This window comes from Eumetopias jubatus, unplaced genomic scaffold (assembly GCF_037043125.1).
Source record: "Eumetopias jubatus isolate StellerSeaLion01/CBP00866 unplaced genomic scaffold, mEumJub1_p1.0 scaffold_6, whole genome shotgun sequence".
NCBI lineage: Eukaryota > Metazoa > Chordata > Mammalia > Carnivora > Otariidae > Eumetopias > Eumetopias jubatus.
Genome location: NW_028274812.1, coordinates 98,505,256 through 98,524,270, shown reverse-complemented (window position 1 = coordinate 98,524,270; position 19,015 = coordinate 98,505,256). Strand labels below are relative to the sequence as shown.

Below are 19,015 nucleotides of genomic sequence, written 5' to 3'. Positions count from 1 at the left end.
TGTATCAAAAAAGCAAGAAAAAAAAGAAAGAGAGAGAAGGAAGGAAGGAAGGAAAGGAAGAAAGAAAGAAAGAGCAAGAAAGAAAGAAAGGAAGGAAGGAAGGAAGAAGAAAGAAAGAAAGAAAGAAAGAAAGAAAGAAAGAAAGAAAGAAAGAAAGAAAGAAAGAAAGAGAAAGAAAGAAAAAAGAAAGAAAGAAAGAAAGAAAGAAAAAGAATCTTTTAGGTTGCGGATCAGAAATATAGCAAACTACAAAAGAAAAAGACTGTTTTTGTGTTTTCTTAATGTAACATGAAAATTTCTACTTCACTCTTTTTGACAAGGTACATGATAGTATAATGACAATTTTTTAATAGATCAAAGAAAGAATCCATAACATTTTTCTCCCTTTATTTTTAAGGCCAAGAGACATCCTAGGAGGTGATCATGATTTGATATTTGATCAAAACAAAATAAACTGCTTTGCAACTAAATCTGCATAATTCCTAATGAAATTAGCACTTAAACTTTTCAAATTTTCCTAGCCGCACGATAGCCAGTATTTACATTTAGGCGACACACTTCATTGCTGGAAAACATCAGCAGATTGGTTCTGCGTGTGCTGGGCATCCATTCCTGCTTCATTTAATCCTGAAAATCTTCTTGGCTTGTTCTAAACTTTTCTCATCGATGGGAGGCTTCCTCGGGCTGCCAGGCTGTAGAAACTTCTTCACGGTGGGGAGATTGCTGATTCTGGTTTTCAGGGCCTACGGTGCACAAGGGCACAGCCTCAGAATGGAGGCAAAGACCAACCCCATCATTAGCACAAGCCAGGGAATCAGAGACCGTCCTGCAAGGACCAACTGAGTCCCCTCCATCAGCACAGTGTGTGGCTGGGAAAAGACACCCAGGGAGACATGAGGGTTGGAGGAAGAAAAGACAGCTCAATGCCATTTGCCCCCCAAACATCTTTTTTTCAGACTCATTTTGGTTTCGGGTCTTCCCTATCTCCCTCCCTATGCATAAATCCTGTAGATTCATCCCTCTTGTGCGAACCAGGGAAGGAGGAATGTGTCTGTCAGATATCAACACACATAAAGTCTCCAGACAGATGAAAATATAGGAAACCTGCCCTGGAACGGAAGACAGAAAATATAGAAAGGTAAACCATGAGACTGGTCAAAACCAGCCAGCCCACTGAGAGAGGGACAGGGACACAGGGAGACTCTGCCCAGAGAAACGTTAGGAGCCGGAGTGGAGGGAAGGAAGTGGGAGGAAGGAGAGCTGCTCAGGCAGACACACGAAGGACACACCTGGATAAGGGAAACCCCAGAGAAAACAAGCACAGAGACCGTCATGGAATGGGGATGGGGATGGGGAGGCTGACGCTGAGCCCTGGGTCCTTCTCCTGGTGAAGACCCCTAGTCTTCCTGGGGACGCATCCACCTCAAATGTCCCTGGCATGACAAGATTCTGTGCCTCAACCAGCCCCTAGGGGCTAACTCTGGAGGGAGTTGTGGGGCTGAGAAGGAACAATGATGGAACCAGGGTCCAAATGTCAAATCCTGAGGTGGGAGATGTGAGCCTTCCCTCCTGAAAGCTGTGAGAGAGATCACCTTCAGCAGAGGGAAGTTGGCCAGAAGGCTGGGGTCAAGCTCTTCCACATAGTAGAGAAGTTCCACCAGGTGAATGTCAGCCTTGCTCAGCGTGTTGCCAACAAGGTAGTCTTGTCCATGGCTCTTTAACACCTGGGGGATTTGAGGAATCACATCATGAGCTCAGGCACAGTCAGGCTGGGCCCCTCTGCTCCTCTCTGCTCTCCAGCCCGACCTCCCCACCTCTGCTGCCTCACTGAGGGGGTGTGGGCTTCAGACCCTCTGCATTGCCCCTGACTCACTGAGACACCGGGTCTCTGCTGTTCTTTCCCTCAGCTGAAGTCCTGGCTAATGTCTCCCTAAAACACGTGTTCACTGTATATCTCTTCTGACGTATGCAACTTTTCCTAATAAAGTGTTGGGGAAATTCATGAAATTTATTAAAGCATTCCAATAATATGCAAATGAGAACACGAAGAGAAAACCCCATGGCACCACCAACTTCAGGCAATTTTGGCAAATACCCTTTCAGCCTATGTACACATAAGGAAACACGGACAATTATTAGGCAAAGAATATAATGAAACTTCCAATGCTATATGGTAACATACAGTTTTCATTTATCTTATCATAGGGCTCTGTGATTTCAAAGTATGGCTGTGCTCAAACGGAAAGACTGTTCAGGACTTCATCATCTGAATGTGTCCCAAACTCTCAGCACCACAGGGTCAGGAGAGAATTTCCTGACTACTATGAATTCTTTCCTCCTTGAAAAGGGCCAACACGCAAGCAGTGACTTAACATTTGTTCAGTGATTGACAGAATGATCTAATGCCTTATAAAGATGGGTGTGTCCGTGTTAACCCTTTCATTTCTATGTATGGCCCCCTGTTACCTCCTACAATCATTTTTTGGCCCATAGTTTTTATTTAGCACAATTTCAGGTACTTTTGATCCTGACATGTTCTCCTCTTACCTCCCAGGAGAAATATTAACTAACATACATACTATGTATAGTGACGGAACCTTATTTCCTTAGTTTGCATGACTTTCCTCTCAAGTCTGAGAACCATGTCTTCAAGTATGTCAATTGATTTTTCCTTAACATCCCTCCATCTGTCTGTTCCTCTCCATCCCACTGCCCCCATCTCTGTCCAGATACATCTCATCCATCCATCCCCAAAACACTACCATATTTTCCTGAAGGGCAACTGGCCTCACGTCACCCTACCCATGTTGCCAGTGTCTCTCCTGACCCACTGCTGTCATTGCATTCCTCTTGGATCAAAGCCCCTGCACGGTGCTCTGTAAGATCTATTCCAACCTCCAGTGTGGCTCTCAGAGTCTTCAACCGCCCAAGCTCTGACTATGACCAGGGAGGTCTGCTGAATAGAGAATTCTAGCTTGGGTCCTGGTTAGTTGAAGTCTTGCTGGAAAACTGAAATTTGGGTATAACTGGTACAATTCTTCCTCACCATCCGTTTTTATAAAATACCTTGAGTCAGGGTGCTACTGGAAGTGGAGGTCAATGCCCAAGGAATGCCAGTCAGGCACTATCTTTCCTTGCTTCTAAGTCCAGTGCCCCAAAGCGCTCACCAGTCCACTTACTTTCTCAAACACGGGGAGATAACGATCTGTCATTCTCTCTTTGATCAGGGCAATCTTGGCATCTTTTTGATCAGGTGGGCATAGAGGCAAAACAATGATCATTTCATTCAAATCCGCCATACCTTCTGTGTACATATCTATCCTGAAAGACAAAGTGACCAAGTTGTCAAATGTCTTCTGCCTTGATTTTATAGTTGAAAGAACATACAAGAATGGGCATCAGGAGGTGGCAGAGTGGCTCAGCTCCCACCGGATGCTTTTTTATATGCCACCCATTCAGCTCAGATTTTTACTTGATTTGAACATTTCATTCTAGAACAAGCCATCAACGTAGATATATGTCTAGCTATTATGTGTAAAATTTTCATTATACACATGACCAGCGAGAGGGACAGAGAGGATTGGTGACCTGTCCTGAGTCACAGAGAAATTGGCGCAATCCTGCATGTACCCACCTACAGGGACCGTACTTGGGGCCTTGCCATATCTGTTGTGCTTTGTTCTCTGCACAAGGTAATGTGACTCATGTGGCCAAGCCCTGCCACCGAAGTGATCTCTAGAGAGAGTCCCTGGCACAGCCATCTCAGTCATGTCCCTTCCTGTCTCGTCGTGTTACACACCCAGGCCCACTGATGTGCCCAATATCAGCAGGCTTTCCAATTATTTCCCACAACCCTGTCCACATACAGTTGCCCAACTCTGACCTTGTTTGCATTTCTCAAGTCTTCACCTAAAATAACCCCCAAAAGGGTGAAATTCTTTGTACATTCCAACCAGTACATATTCTAGGAGGTTTGGTTTTATTGTTCCAAACTGGGGTTCCTATAAGAGTTTTTTCAAATAAAATCTTTATTTTCACATAATTCACATACCATAATGTATACACTTCTCAAGTGTAACAAGTTTGTGATTCTTATAGTAAAGACAAACAATACCGTACCATCACCACTCTAATTACAGAATATATTCATATTCCCAAAAGAAATGCTGTATGCTTTTTACCCATTCCAATTTCTTCCCTCCTCCAGCCCCTGGCAACCACTAAGCTACTTTCTGTTTCTGTAGATTTGAGTGTTCTGGATATTTCATACAAATAGAATCATACAATATGTGCCTTTGTGTCTGGTGTGTGTAACATGATGTTTGTAAGGTTTACCCATGTTGTACCACGCATCACTACTTCATTCCTTTTCATGACCAAATAATATTCCATTGATGGATAGGCCAATCTTTCAACCACTGATCAGTTGATGCACATTTGTAGCATTTCCACTGTTTGAACAGTAAGAACAACACTGTATATAAACGTTTGTGTACAAGTTCTAGTGTGGATGGATTTTCAATTTTCTTATGTGTACACCTAGTAATGGAGTTGCTGGTATACGGTAAATCTATGTTTAACTTTTTGAGTAACTGGTAGCAGAGCCTTCTGAGATTTAAGTATCAATCATGTGGTCCTATCACAACAGAGAAGAGAACCCACAGATATGGTTGTGTTGACTAAAATTTGGCTGCTTTAGTCCCGTATCAAAATGCTCAAGATAACCGTGGCATCTTGAGGACCAGGCTCTGCTTACCCTTGTCAAGGGGCCAGTCCATATAACAGGCTGGTAAGTGAAGTTCCTGGTCAGCATTCCTGCAGTTTATGAGCCTTTAGAATCAGTTCCTTCGGATCGTTCTGTTCCCCCATCTTTTTTTTTTTTTTTTGACTATTATAAAAGTTTATTTAACAAAAAAGTTCAATATGAAAATGCACACGACCTGATTTTTATATTGTAGTAAAACAGGTACTATGGAGGGGACATGTGGAAGCAGTTGATTGCTTCTGATGAACACACCCATTGTTTATACTCGCTCCAAGGCTTCTAACATGATGATACTATTTCCTCGTATTACCACCATTCCGATATTGTTCTGTTGCCCACTGGTTGCCATCTCCACACATTCATCTATCACAAGATTCATAAACGGATCGAACCCCCGCAATATTCCTTGGACATGTCTGCTACTATTTAATTTCAATGACAATTTCTTGTCCATAAATTTTTTTACCTCAGGAGGGTGAGCTCATGGTGTCTACTGCACGAGCTCAAAGATGCCTCTCTGTTCCCCCATCTTATCTGCTAGATATTCAGACATGTTGTCCTTTGTCTCTAGCTGGTATCCAGCTCCTAAAGGCCTGAGTACCTGGAGTGATGAGCCGACCATCTTTCTGGCTTCGTAGTTCATCAACATTAGGGAAACCCTCTCACCATATGTGCTCTATCCATGGACTGCTTCCTTTTCTGTAACCCCACTTGGTGAATCCACTCCAAGTAGAATCCCTCATCTTCACAGATCTCTATGGTGTCAAACCTCAGTCTATACCACCAAGTCCTGTGCTGCTGCTGGCCATAATCTCCCTGAGACAGTCCTGCTCACCCAAGGAAGAACCCAAATTTTCACATCAATTGTTCATGAAAGAACAGAAAAAAATACCGTACAGGGCTCTCTCCTTTATGTCTTTCCCATAGAGGTTGTATTTGGTGGCAATGTAGTTGAGAATGGCTCTGGTCTGCACCAGCTTCATTCCATCCATTTCCACCAAAGGCACTTGCTGGAACATCAGACATCCATCTTTTGAAAGAAGAAAAGAAGAAGCAGAGTGAAATGTTTCATTGGATCATACTCTTTTAGCATGAAAAAACATGTGCTCCCATGACCTGAGACATAAAAGGAAACAAAAAATTATTGCCTGGTCACATTTCATCAAAACAGCATTTTGTTTTTAGCTTTCCCCTAATCCTCTTTGTTCTCAGTCTACCTCTTACTTTTCACCTATTATTTCATTTTTTTTCTTTTCCATGCAGATACATGGTAGGTTCCTGTACGTTTTGCAGTTGATTTACTTTCATGGATGTGTTAGGAAATCTTGAGAGAAGCTGCAACAGAGATGCCAGCACCTGTATTTCAAATGAGAAGTCTCTTGGAGCTTATGCCGTTAAGGCCAATTCTAAAAGAGATTTCTTTGTAGGGTGTTTTATGTGCTCTTTCAATTCTACCACTGGACGGTGTGTGCAGGACAGGCCCTGCTTTCCTGAGTCCACTGATGCTTGTATGTTGGACCTTGTTCTTCATCTCCCTCTTCATACTGTCACCTGGCCTTTCAACTAATGCAATACCATCTCATTCTCTGACTCTATAATATTGCTAGGTATGATCTTGTCAACCCCACCAGAGAAAAGAACTCATAGCAACTGCTGAACTATTTCTACTTTTGCGCTCTACTGCATGTGTTTGAGGGTCCTTGGATGGGCAGGCTGTGTGGGAGGCTGAGCTGACCCAGCTCACTCGGGGTGCAGAAAAGCTGGAGAGAGCAAAGAGAGGGCATTTGCAGGACAAGTGGCATGATTCCTTTAGCAAATACTCAGAGTTCAAGCCCTTCCTAGCCCTGAATGAGATGGAAGACAGGCCCAAGGAGCCCCATCCCTTACACTGGAGCCACTTTTCTTCCTTTCCACTAGCCCCAACTCCCACCACACTCACACATAGGTGTTAAAACCTCAACTTATGACTTCCACCCGATAGCTTATCCCAGGAATTAGATACTTGGTCTTACCATTCCTTAATTTATCCCAGTCTTCTGGAGTTTCTATGAATTTCTCTTCGAACTGGAAAGCAGAAACTGAATTAGCATACCTACAATATCAACAATGCTTCTTTAAAATCATCTAAGATCAAGGTCCATGTTTCTAATTGTTGCACACATGTCATAAATGATATTTTGTAGTTCACTTAAATCCAAATCCAAATAAGGCCTACACACTGTGCTTAGTTTCCTTAAGTTATTTTAATTGTTTATGTTCTTTGATGAGAAGAAATTTTAATACTATATTAGGTCAAATCTGTTCATCTCTCTCTTTTTTTAAAAGATTTTATTTATTTGAGTGAGAGAGAGAAAGCATGAGCAAGGGGAGGGGCAGAGGGAGAGGGAGAAGCCGACTCCATGCTGAGCAGGGAGCCCGACTCAGGACTCCATCCCAGGACCTGAGACCATGACCTGAGCTGAAGGCAGACCCTTAACTGACTGAGCCACCCAGGTGCCCCAAATCTGTTCATCTCTTTAATAGCTGACTTTTTTTTTTTTTTTCAGAAAGAGAGCGCAAGCGTGGGGGGCGGGGCGGGCAGAGGGAGAGGGAGAGAGAATCCCAAGCAGACTCCACGTCCAGTGCAGAGCCCAGTGTGGGACTTAGTCTCATGACCCTGAGATCATGACCTGAGCTGAAATTAAGAGTCGGAGACTTAACCAACTGAGCCACCCAGGTGCCCCAGCTGATAATTTTTTTTAACGCAAAACTCTTGACAGGTCATTTAGTAAGAAAATTCTCTTAGCTTATGTGAGAAAAGTACTTTGATAGAGTCAATTTTAGATCCAACTTAAGATGATGGGACTCAGATCAAACCTCTACTCCTGCTGCGGCCAAGAGCCACCGGATGGACTCCATTCGGCCTCGTCCATTGAAGTAGTGAAGCTTGGGCTTTCCCGCCATGGTAGTCTCTGAATTTCTCTAAACATGATGAAAGAACAAACAAATGAATGGATTAACAAATGAACAATACCACAGAAGCAAAAATGTACTTTTTGATGTACGGTCAAATAGCACCAACAATGCGGAAGGAGTATCTGCCTTCCTCATGGCAAAGTTGGAAGAGTCCCTAGAATGTCTTTCATGGCCCAAATTCTCATCCATCAGTAGCCGACCCTGGAAAATTGTTCCAAAGCATGCTCATATCTCCATGGGTAGAATCTGATTGTCTTGGAAGGCTAATAGGAGAGAGTGTACGGTAAGGATGTAAGTCTGGGTATTAGGGGGAGGGGGAAGGATTAGAGAATTGATATTTATTGAAAAATCTCCTAATGATCATGACCCAGTGTTAGTCCCTTTGGATACATTATACCTTTAATCTTCATAACAGCCCCAAGAACTGGTTGTTATCATACCCATATCAGTTAATGAGAACAAGGCTCAGAGGTGAAAAGACGTGTCTATAGTCATTCTCTCGTTAGTGATGGACATGGAAATCCACACCTAGGATGAAAAAGAGAGGATAGGGCCGGAACCCACACAAGTGCTGGCCCTGGGAGCCTGTGAGGGGCACTGAAACCAGGGGACTCCACTGACAAGAAAGGGAGGAGAGGCAGAGTCAGTCTTCCATTCCTTGGCTGTTATGCTGCTTTTGTTTAAAGCAAAATTAGTGCTGATACTCACTTACCTATAGCTCAAAAGACCCTAGTTCTATCCTTAGACGCAGGATGCTAATTCCCTTCCTTTTTTTTTTGGAATTCTGCATTCTACCTTTACTTGGTGGCATTTTATAATCTGGAAAAGGGGACATTACTGTATTAACTTTACAGTAAATGGAACAGAACTATCATTTCTTCAGTGTGTGTATAGCCATGTGCATGAGTGCACACTCATTTGATCTGTATAATGGTAAGGGATACTTTGGTTCTGCCTGGTCAGTGAAGCTTGAAAGCCCTTGGTTCATCCCAGCCTGCATGAGAAGTGAACATAGCAGGGAGCCAGACAATGAAACCCAATGGCTCAAACAATGAATGCCCTATCATAGATGTGAATGGAAACACACAGGACTCAATAAAACCAGGAGTCTCAAAGCCAGGTCTTGAAAAGGAACAGGTGCATATTCTGTGCAAATCCCAGGCTCTGTTTACAAAACATTAAGATTCTCTTGCAAAATTTTGTTTTGGAGTTTGGGACAAAAAGATACCTCTCTTTACCCAATGTGATGTGGGAAACAAAGGCAGAAGGAAATGTAAATAAAATTAAATGTCCTTGCAGCCCACTGACAAATACTTGAGATAGGCAGAGTTGTAACATTCCTCCAGGAAACTCCCAAATGTCTTAACGATCATGCTTTGCTAGAGGGAAAAACAACCTTAGCTTGACAGTAGCAAGGCCACCAGTACCCAGTGTCTTCTTTAGCATCTGAAGATCCTTTTAGAACATCCCTTATCTTTACTTCCCCCACCCCCAAAGTATATCATCAGCTGCTCCTCACAATCCTGAGGCAGCAGTTCTTCCTGCCCACGGGTCCGGTCCCTGTTCTTTAATTAAAACCACCTTTTTTTGCACTGAACAAGTCTCAAGAATTTGTTCTTGGTCATCGGCTCTAGACCCCAACAACACTACTCCAAAAAACTACCTCAAATGGATGTATCTCTGAAAAAGTGTGTGTGACTTGAATTTTAGATATCAAAATGTTTTCAATGTCCACATTTTTCATGTGGCACTCAGTAGTTCTAACCTTTAGAAAGTAAAGAACTGTTGGGGTGCCTGGGTGGCTCAGTCAGTTAAGCCTCTGCCTTCGGCTCACGTCATGATCCCAGGGTCCTCCTCAGCGGGAGGTCTGTTCCTTCCTCCCTCTCTGTCCCCGCCCCCAAAACAAATTAAAAAAATCTTTAAAAAAAAAAAGTAAGTAAGTAAAGAACTGTTTGGAAATGTACTTATCGAGTCATTTGTCTTGTAATTGGAGATTTGTTTATTGTACTTTATCGTGGGGAATGGAGGTGCTGTGACTCAGCAGAATGAAAAGGAGAAAGCAGCTTGTACTGAGTGTGTTTTGAACTACAGGCCACAGAGTTGTGATAAAAGGCCTCACACTGCCTTACCCATTGACTGAGGGTCAGGATACAAAAGTAAACAATGTTTACCTTATATAATATTTGATCATAAGGCTCCCCAGTTAAGCAACTTTGTTCCCCTTCTGAATCGGAGGTCTGATCAAGACTAGGTCAAAGGTCATCACAGAACTTTGCCTGATCAGCAGAAAAAGAGAACCAGGGAGACTCAATGATTGGCCATAGAGCCACACACCTATGTCCCTGATTGGCACTCCATATCTGGTGAGCATGACCACCCCCCAGGACAGCCCCAGGAAACAGCTTCTAATATCCTCTTTTAAAGATGAGCAAATTCAAGTACAAAGAGACAAAGCAGCTTTCCTCCACTCATAAATTGTGTGAGTGTTGGCTTAGTCGGAACTCATCTGATTTCAGGTCCTGGGCTTTTAAAACCATGTAACACTTTGACAGCTTCTATGCTTCTCTCTGAGACCCTTGTTAATTTGTCCCCATTCAGAGCCCATTAACCAACTCCTGGCTGAAGGAGGCAGAGGGGGAAACATGGAATTCACAAGCTTCTTTTTTGTTAGCTGATTTACAGGGCTTGATAAGAATATTAATACAAATACACCTTGCTTTGCCTTTACTTTAATAAAAAAGTTGGCTCATATTCCTCGAAAGGAGAATATCCTATGATAATTCCAGTAGTAAATGAAAGGAGTTATGGCTCTGGATGTGGTCCTAATCACAGTGTGTGGGTCAGAGAGAGAGAAGGAAGCTTTGGAGACAAATGCCAACCCCTCTGCTTCTGAGTACATAAACTCAGCCAGGTTGTTAAACCTCTGCCCATCAATTTTCTCTTCTAAAAACAGAGATAGTTACATTTACTCTTGAGGGCTGTTGGGAAAGTTAAGTGAGATCATGGACCTAAAACTCATAATAGGGATCAGTAAATGCAAGTCCCCTCCTGCTCCCTGTTCTGGGCGAAGGTTGGTCTCTGGGCACGTTGGGTAGCACACATCTTTCTTCTGTCTGTCTGTCTATCTCATCTCTCTGCCTATTTATCCATCACCTTGTGTGTATCTATCTACCTCTTGACCCAAAGAGCTCCAGTAGGAATCAGATGTTACATACACCCAGATGTTGTTTCAGAGTCACACAATTAATTTATCTGGCTTGTGTGGAACGACCAGTGATACTGACTGTGTGCTAACCTGAACTGCAGGACCTTTGATGAATATTCAGGGAGGTCGTGCACATCACTAAACACAGCCTTTTGTAGCCTCAAGACGTCAGCAGATTTCTGGTTCAGCCCTTGCCCCATGCACCCCGCAGCGTCTCTCACCTCTGGCCCACCCCCCATGCCCCCCACCCCCTGATCCAGACACTCTGGAGTCTTTCCTGTCCCCAGGCTCCTCCGCGTGCGTTCCAGCCCCGTGAGTGGGATTGCTGGTCACCACACTAGTGCAGGGTCTCGCTGTCAACACTTGACAAAAATGATCACTTCTCTCCAACATCCTGTTCCTTACCTGGTAACACATTTCACTGAACCTTCTCCAACACTTTGTTTCTGGCTGACGTGTCATGTATTTCCTGCTTTCAAAAAGTTTCCTTCTAGCTTTCTCGACTAGCATCATTGAGCACTCTCCCGTACTAAGAAACCATGGCTGCACAGGAACAAGGTGGGAGCCTGATTTGGTTCCTGCCCGAGAGGGTTTGGAGACAACAGACAGCAGACAGAGGGCCCAGTGGCGACTCTGGTTTCATTGGTTCCAATGAAATCATGATTCATGATTCTCATGGCCAAGCAGGTCACAGCAAGGCGAAGGCTGCGGGCTGTAAGCCGAGGATGCTGTGCCTTCTGTCCAGGCCGGCTCCTGCCTCCCGCGGCAGCATGACATCCTCACGCTCCGTGCCTCTTCCAGCCCCACCTGTCTGCCTCCCTGCCCTTCCGATTAGGATCACGCCACATCCCTGTCAACCTTGCTCTCTCTAGCATCTTGCAGAGGGTTTTTCCTCATTGCCATCTCAGTATCTTCTGCCATAGGTACTGTATTTTTCCCCGTGGATTCTGGATTGTAACAGTGATGTCACTGACCCTCTCGTCTCACCTGTACAAAACTTGTCTTTCCCCACGGATATTAACACTTCCGGCAGCACATTGTTGACTCTTCCAGTCTGATTCCAATGACTCGTGCATTCTAGGTAGGTGAATTTCTGTGCCTTTTAAAAATGAATGATATGCTCTCCTGATCACCTAGTTTTCTTATCCAGACTTCCTGGGTTTGGGAGTTTGGGAAGTCCTGTAAGCCAGTGATTCTTAAATGGGGGTGATTTTGCTCGCCTGCACCCTGAAGGCCAACTGGCAATGTCGGGAGGCATTGCTGGATGTCAAAACCAGAAGGGAGGGTGTTACGTCAATTGGGTAGAGATCAGAGAAGCTTCTGATGTGGCACAAGGCCATGCTTGATGTGCCTCTGAATGCTTTTTATCTACTACTAGTCATTCTGCAATTTATCTGCCTATTTTTCATCAACCATGTTTTATCCTGACAGACACATTTATTGGATATTTAGTCAGAAATATCTTATGATTGATTGTAGTTGGCTGCTGTATCTAGGTAGTCTTTCCAGGACAGAGTGCATGGCCATTTTGGAAAATACACTCATGTTCCTGTTATCCTTTGGGACTTCTCGTTCTGCTCCTCGGGCTGCCCATCACTGGCCCTAGGATGGAGCCTCACGCCCGCACTGTGCTCTTTCTACAAGTACTGAGTGAAATGGAAAGACACTATGAGAATCTGAACTGTGTCAACAGTATTGATGAAGTGACCGTTTCTTATAAAACTTGTAAACAAACTATCACTGTAGATATTTTAAAGGTGTGAGGTTTCCAGATTTGAGGAAATATGTATGTTAAGACTATCGTCAAGTACATTCTTTAAAATGAAATAAATGCACTTTTCTACAATACATATTTTTTAACTAAACAACAACAAAAGGACAATCAGCAGGACAGCTCCCCACAGCAGGGAATAAGCCAGCCCAAACTTTCAATAGTACCAAGTTGTGAAACCCTGCTCCAGCCCTGCTCTAGGTTGCCATGAGTTGGTTGAACCCTAGAGAGAGAATGGGCCTCGCCAGCTAGCTAACCAGAGCAGAGACTTGGAATCTAGTTCTGGCGACATTCAGACTAGTTTTTTTCTATTATAGTAAGTCTTAATTTTCACAGGCTACATAACTTTGCAGTATCATAATTCACAACCGTTGTGTGTCGACCACGATAGTTCTTATCTGCGTGGCTATGTTCTAAGACCCCCAGGGGATGCCTGAAACCAGGAGAGTACGAAACCCTATATATACTATGTTTTGGCCTATACATACATACCTATGATGAAGTTTAACTCATAAATTAGGCACAGTAGGAGGTTAACAACAATGACTAGTAATAAAATAGAACAATTACAACAATATGCTGGAATAAAAGTGATGGGCATTGATAACTTATGGATATTTTTCTTTCTGGAATTTTCCATTTAATATTTTCAGACTGTGTACAATAAAAAAAATATTTTCAGACTGTAGTTAGTTACCATGGGTAACCGAAACCACAGAAAGCGAAACCACACATAAGGGGGGGGCGCTATACCTACAGAGAAGGTAAGGCTCGCACAAACACCTCTACTCTCTCTTGCACTTGTCATATTCTCGGATTGCTAAAATGCTTTCATTCTTTTTTCCCCTCATACCATCACTATTTTTCTATCTAAATTCTCATGCCCTGGTTTTCAAATCTCTTCGTTTTTACATTTCTGTAAAGATGTATCCAACAGCAATTGAATAAACAACTCTTGAACTATCCCCTAAACACACCAAGAAGGCACAATGTGAATATAAAAGACTTTTCCTTGTGCTAAGGACACATTTTAAAGCAGTTTTCTGGTAACTTAGAGATGAGAATGTGAGGCAACATCGGAAGATGTATGAAAGCAGTACTTACCTTACTAAAGTCTCTCTCCCAGGAGGCTCAGCAGCTCCATGCCAACCACTCATGCATTTATAAGCTCTTTGACAGTAAGTAACACCTCCTTTCTGATGGGGGTAGAGTTCAGTGAGGGAAAAGTCACTCCCACAGTGCTCAGGGCCTTGGCTCCCATGCTAGATTAGAAGGAAATGGCAAGTCATCTTCTTATGAAACAACTGGTTAATATGTCCCTTTTCAAGGTTGGCAATTAAAAGATTAAACAATCTCATGGGGCGCCTGGATGGCTCAGTCGTTAAGCGTCTGCCTTCAGCTCAGGTCATGATCCCGGGGTCCTGGGATCGAGCCCCGCATCGGGCTCCCTGCTCGGCGGGAGGCCTGCTTCTCCCTCTCCCACTCCCCCTGCTTGTGTTCCTACTCTCGCTATCTCTCTCTCTGTCAAATAAACAAATAAAATCTTTAAAAAAAAAAAAAGATTAAACAATGTCAGACTGATTGGACTCTCTCTGCCAGTCAGTGGAGTATGGCTTTTGGAAGAAATTGACTGTGAGGTTTTCATGAATTGGATGCCAGGTCCAAGGCAGGTGAGAAACCGGTACATGAGCCTAGCAGGGAGCTGATGTCCGTAAACGACAAGTAGCTCTCTGGAATACTGTTTATATTGGGTTTTAGATAAAATAAGGGCACCCAATTAAATGTGAGTTTCAGACACATTTTTCTAGAGATGTCTCCTGAGGCAAGGGACATAAAAGCAAAAATAAACTATTGGGACTCCATCAAAATAAAAAGATTTGCACAGAACAGAAACAATCAACAAAATAAAAAGGCAACATCCTGAATGCGAGCAGAGATTTATAGATGATATATTTGCTAAAGGGTTAATATCCAAAATATATATAGAAGTTCTACAACTCAACACCCACAAAATGAATAATCCAATTTAAAAATGGACAGAAGACACTAACAGATATTTCTCCAAAGAAGACATACAGATGGCCAACAGGCACATGAACAGATGCTCAACATCACTCAGCGTGAGGGAATTGCAAATCAAAACCACAATGAGATATCACCTCACTCCTGTCAGAATCACTAAAATCAAAAACACAAGAAACAACAAGTGTTGGTGAAGATGTGGAGAAAAAGGAAACCTCGTGCACTGCTGGTAGGAACAGTATGGTGCCACCCCTGTGGAAAACAGTTTGGAGATTCCTCAAAAATTAAAATTACAATTACCATATGATCCAGTAATTCCACTACTGGATATTTACCCAAAAGAACATGAAAACACTAATGCAAAAAATATATACACCCCTATGTTTATTACAGTATTTTTTACAATAGCCAAGGTATAGAAGCCACCTAAGTGTCCATCAATAGATGAATGGATAAAGAATGGGTTAAACACAGATAATGAGTGGATAAATACATACCACATATACACAATGGAATATTTCTCAGTTATAAAAAAGAATGAAATCTTGCCATTTGCAACAACACGGAGTGACCTAGAGGGTCTAATGCTAAGGGAAATAAGCCAGTCAGAGAAAGACAAATACCATATGATGTCACTCATATGTGGACTATAAGACACAGAACAAGGGGCGCCTGGGTGGCTCAGTCATTAAGTGTCTGCCTTCGGCTCAGGTCATGATCCCAGGGTCTTGGGTTCGAGACCCACATCGGGCTCCCTGCTCCGCAGGAAGCCTGCTTCTCCCTCTCCCACTACCCCCTGCTTGTGTTCCCTCTCTCGCTGTGTCTCTCTCTGTTAAATAAATAAAAATCTTTATTAAAAAAAAAGACACAGAACAAAAAAGAAAAAAGAGAGAGAAAGAGAGAAACAAAATCAGACTCTTAAACACAGAGAACAAACAGATGGTCACTAGAAGGGAGGTGGGTGGGGGGTGGGTGAAATAGGCGATGGGGATTGAGAGTATACTTGTAATGAGCGCTGAGTAACATATAGAATTGTTAAATCACTATATTGTATACCTGAAACTAATGCAACATGTTAATATGTTACTGATACTAGAATTAAAAACAAATTTTTAGTAAAAAAAGATACAAGCTTTTAAAAAATAAATGATTGCTTAGTATTAGTATGTCCTAAATGTTGTTTGAAACATACTTACACTAAAAAATTATTTATCGTTTACCTGAAATTCATATTTAACTGGTGTCCTGTATTTTCTCTGCTAAATCTGGAAACCCAGTTCTTATGCTTTTTCCTCTCTGCGTCACTCCAGTCAGCCTTCCTAGCCTCTGGGCCTTTGCACTTACTATTTGTTCTGTTTGGAATACTCTACCTTGAGCTGCTGTATGTCCGCTATTATGTCCTTTCTCACAGTATTTTGACATTGTATGTTTAATATCAATTTCCCCCATGCTGTGAACTCTTGGGAAAAGGATCTTCATCTTGTTTTCAGTCAAGCTCCCATTGCCTGGCATAGCATCTGGCACAGAGAGCTCAATAAATAATATAGTGTTTGAAAATAAATGGAGGGGCACCTGGGTGGCTCAGTCGGTTAAGCATCTGCCTTCAGCTCAGGTCATGATCCCAGGGTTCTTGGATCGAGTCCCGCGTCCGGCTCCTTGCTCAACAGGGAGTCTGCTTCTCCCTCTGCCTCTCCCCACTCCCCTCATGCACTCGTTTTCTCTCTCTGTCTCTCTCTAAAATAAATAAATTTTTTTTTTTAAAAAGAAAAGAATTAAGTGGAAAATGTTTAGCAAATGCCAAAGTAGAGAGAATAGTATGACAAATCCTGATGCACTCATCCCCCTACTTCAGCAATTACCAACAATCTTTTTTCATCAACACCCTGTAGCGGGTGGTACGCAGGCCTCCTAAATGTCCAAATCCTTGGAACCTGGAAATGTGATCTTATTTGGAAAAGAGGTCTTTGCAGAGGTCATGAAATTAAGGAACTTGAGATGAAATCATCCTGGATGACCCGGGTGGGCCTCAAATCCAATAACGCATGTCCTTTAACAGAAGAGAAAACACAGACACACAGATGTGAGGTTGTTTGAAGGTAGAGGCAGAGAGGGAGGGGATGTGGCATTGAGCCCAGAGAAGCAAGGATTGTAGAAAGCCATCAGAAGCTGCAAGAGGCAGGGAGGGATTCTCCCCTCGAGCCTCTGGAGGAAGTACAACTCAGCTGACCTCTTGACTTTGGACTTCTGGCCTCTGAAAGTGTGGGTTGTGTTGTTCTAAGCCACCCGTTTGTAGTAACTGGTAGAGTAACCATGAGAAACTAGTATGTACTCCCACCTACTGCCCCCAATACCATGGGGTTATTGTGAAGCAAATCCTAGACAGCATATCACTCCATCTATCAAAAACTTAGCATGGTAATCTCTAAAAGGTAAACACTTTGGCTAAACAGAACCATACTATTCTCCTATCATGCTCACTTTTTAATGCCTGAATTTTATTAAATTTTCAGCATTCGAATTTCCCCCAATGTCTCATGAAGTTTTCTGTACAGTTGGTTTATTGGCATCAGAATCCAAGCAAGGTCCACAGATCACATTTGAGTGAGATGAATAAATATATTTTGAGACCTGGATGAATGAACACAGACGTTAGGCAGGGGAATTGTGAGAAATTCCCAAAGCCCAGACTCACACCCTTGGGCCATCAAGGTGTACTCGGAGCCCTGGGCAATGTTATCACCATTTCCAGACACACCATTCCCAAAACATTTTTGTTATAGAAAGAAACATGGCTCCCAAAGATGAAACAAGAACATATCTTTATGCCATTACCCAGAGGGGTAGCTATTTTCCTGTGGGTACATGAGAAGGTCAGATATGAATTTCTACACTCAACTCTTTGAGAGGCTAGGTAACAAATGTTATATGACAATTCCAGGGTCCCAGAAGGGCCTTGCCTGCACCCTGGGACTTCACAGGATGGCAGAGGAGGTACCAAGGCCCTCAGATTTATTAGAAGCTTTCAGGGCTCTGTGGGAGGCACAAAGGAGAGCCCAACTCTCCCTGGGAAGCCCTGAGGTGAGAATCAAAGTGTGGCCAGGTGGGAAGGAGCTTGCCAGGCAGGAAGGCCAGGGGCTGCCATACCCAGGTGTGTGATGGGGCTGGAGATCTGGGGTGGAGGGCATCCCTACAGGCCCCAGGGGCACTGAGGGAGTTAAAGAAAGATGGTGATATTCAGACTTGCATTTGAGGAAAACCACTCTGGTGGTAAGTAGAAAACAGACTAACAGGAAGGGAAGATGCAGGCGGGAAGCCCCGTGTGTCTGTCTGCTCCCTGTCCCCCTCCCCCAACCTTGTGGAAGTTCATTCTGAGGGGAGGAAAAACTCAACGTGGCAAAACCAGTCGTCCCGGGCGAGTGTTCATTATTGGCCCCCTACGTGGATAAACTATGAATCACTCCTCATCCCCACACTCTGGCCCAGGGACAGTCCAGAGGGGAAATAATTTTATATGTATTCATTCATGTATAATTCATACATATAATCTGTATCTTCGAAGTCTAGGTCTGAGGGACACTGGGCGAACTTAGAGTGAGACTCATGCCTCAAGGTGCATTAAGCAGCAGAGCAACAACGTGCTAGGGTGGCCCTAGATGGTGACAGACAACAGGGTCACCCGAGAGCATACCTCGGATCTGTTCTATTCATTATTTTCCCCACCTCCTAGAACACTAAAGAGTCCATAAGAGATGTACTAGCTGTTAGAAATGCCTAAGAAGAAAAAATTTTCAAAAGATTTTATTGGTTGGTTGATTGAACAATTGATTGGGGGATGGAGGGGCAGAGGGGGTCAGAGAGAGACAAGTAGACTCAGTACTGAGTGAGGACACAGAGCTCGATCCCAAGACCCTGAGACCATGACCTGAGCAGAAACTAAGAATTGGATGCTCAACTGATCGAGCCACCCAGGTGCCCCAAAACATTTTTATTACAGAAAGAAAAATGGCTCCCAAAGAAGAAACAAGAACATATCTTTATGTCATTACCCAGGGCAGTAGCTATTTTCCTGTGGGTACATGAGAAGGTCAGATATGAATTTCTACACTCAACTCTTTGAGAGGCTAGGTAACAAATGTTATATGACAATTCATAGAAAGATCAAAGAGACCACATAATCTATGTTTTCCTATGTTAATTTTTAATTCCAAGAGACAGAATAGAAGGACTGAATTCTGATTTTATATTTGATCCTAATGAAAAGGAATAAGTAATAGTTTAAAAAGTTAAATTGGCTCAT

The 19,015-nt window shown here is 43.1% G+C and overlaps 1 protein-coding gene and 1 pseudogene across 1 annotated transcript; both read right to left on the bottom strand.

Moving 5' to 3' along the window:
- Positions 1–390: 390 nt before the first annotated feature.
- Positions 391–13,879, bottom strand: LOC114204465 (glutathione S-transferase A2). The gene is made up of 7 exons (XM_028097660.2): positions 13,801–13,879; positions 7,622–7,726; positions 6,778–6,829; positions 5,663–5,795; positions 3,180–3,321; positions 1,593–1,724; positions 391–743 (listed from the first exon to the last, which is right to left on the bottom strand). Exons 2-7 carry the CDS (start codon positions 7,706–7,708, stop codon positions 618–620), a joined length of 672 nt encoding a protein of 223 aa, XP_027953461.1. The 5' UTR covers positions 7,709–7,726; positions 13,801–13,879; the 3' UTR covers positions 391–617.
- Positions 4,904–5,237, bottom strand: LOC114204466 (small nuclear ribonucleoprotein G pseudogene; annotated as a pseudogene).
- Positions 13,880–19,015: the final 5,136 nt, after the last annotated feature.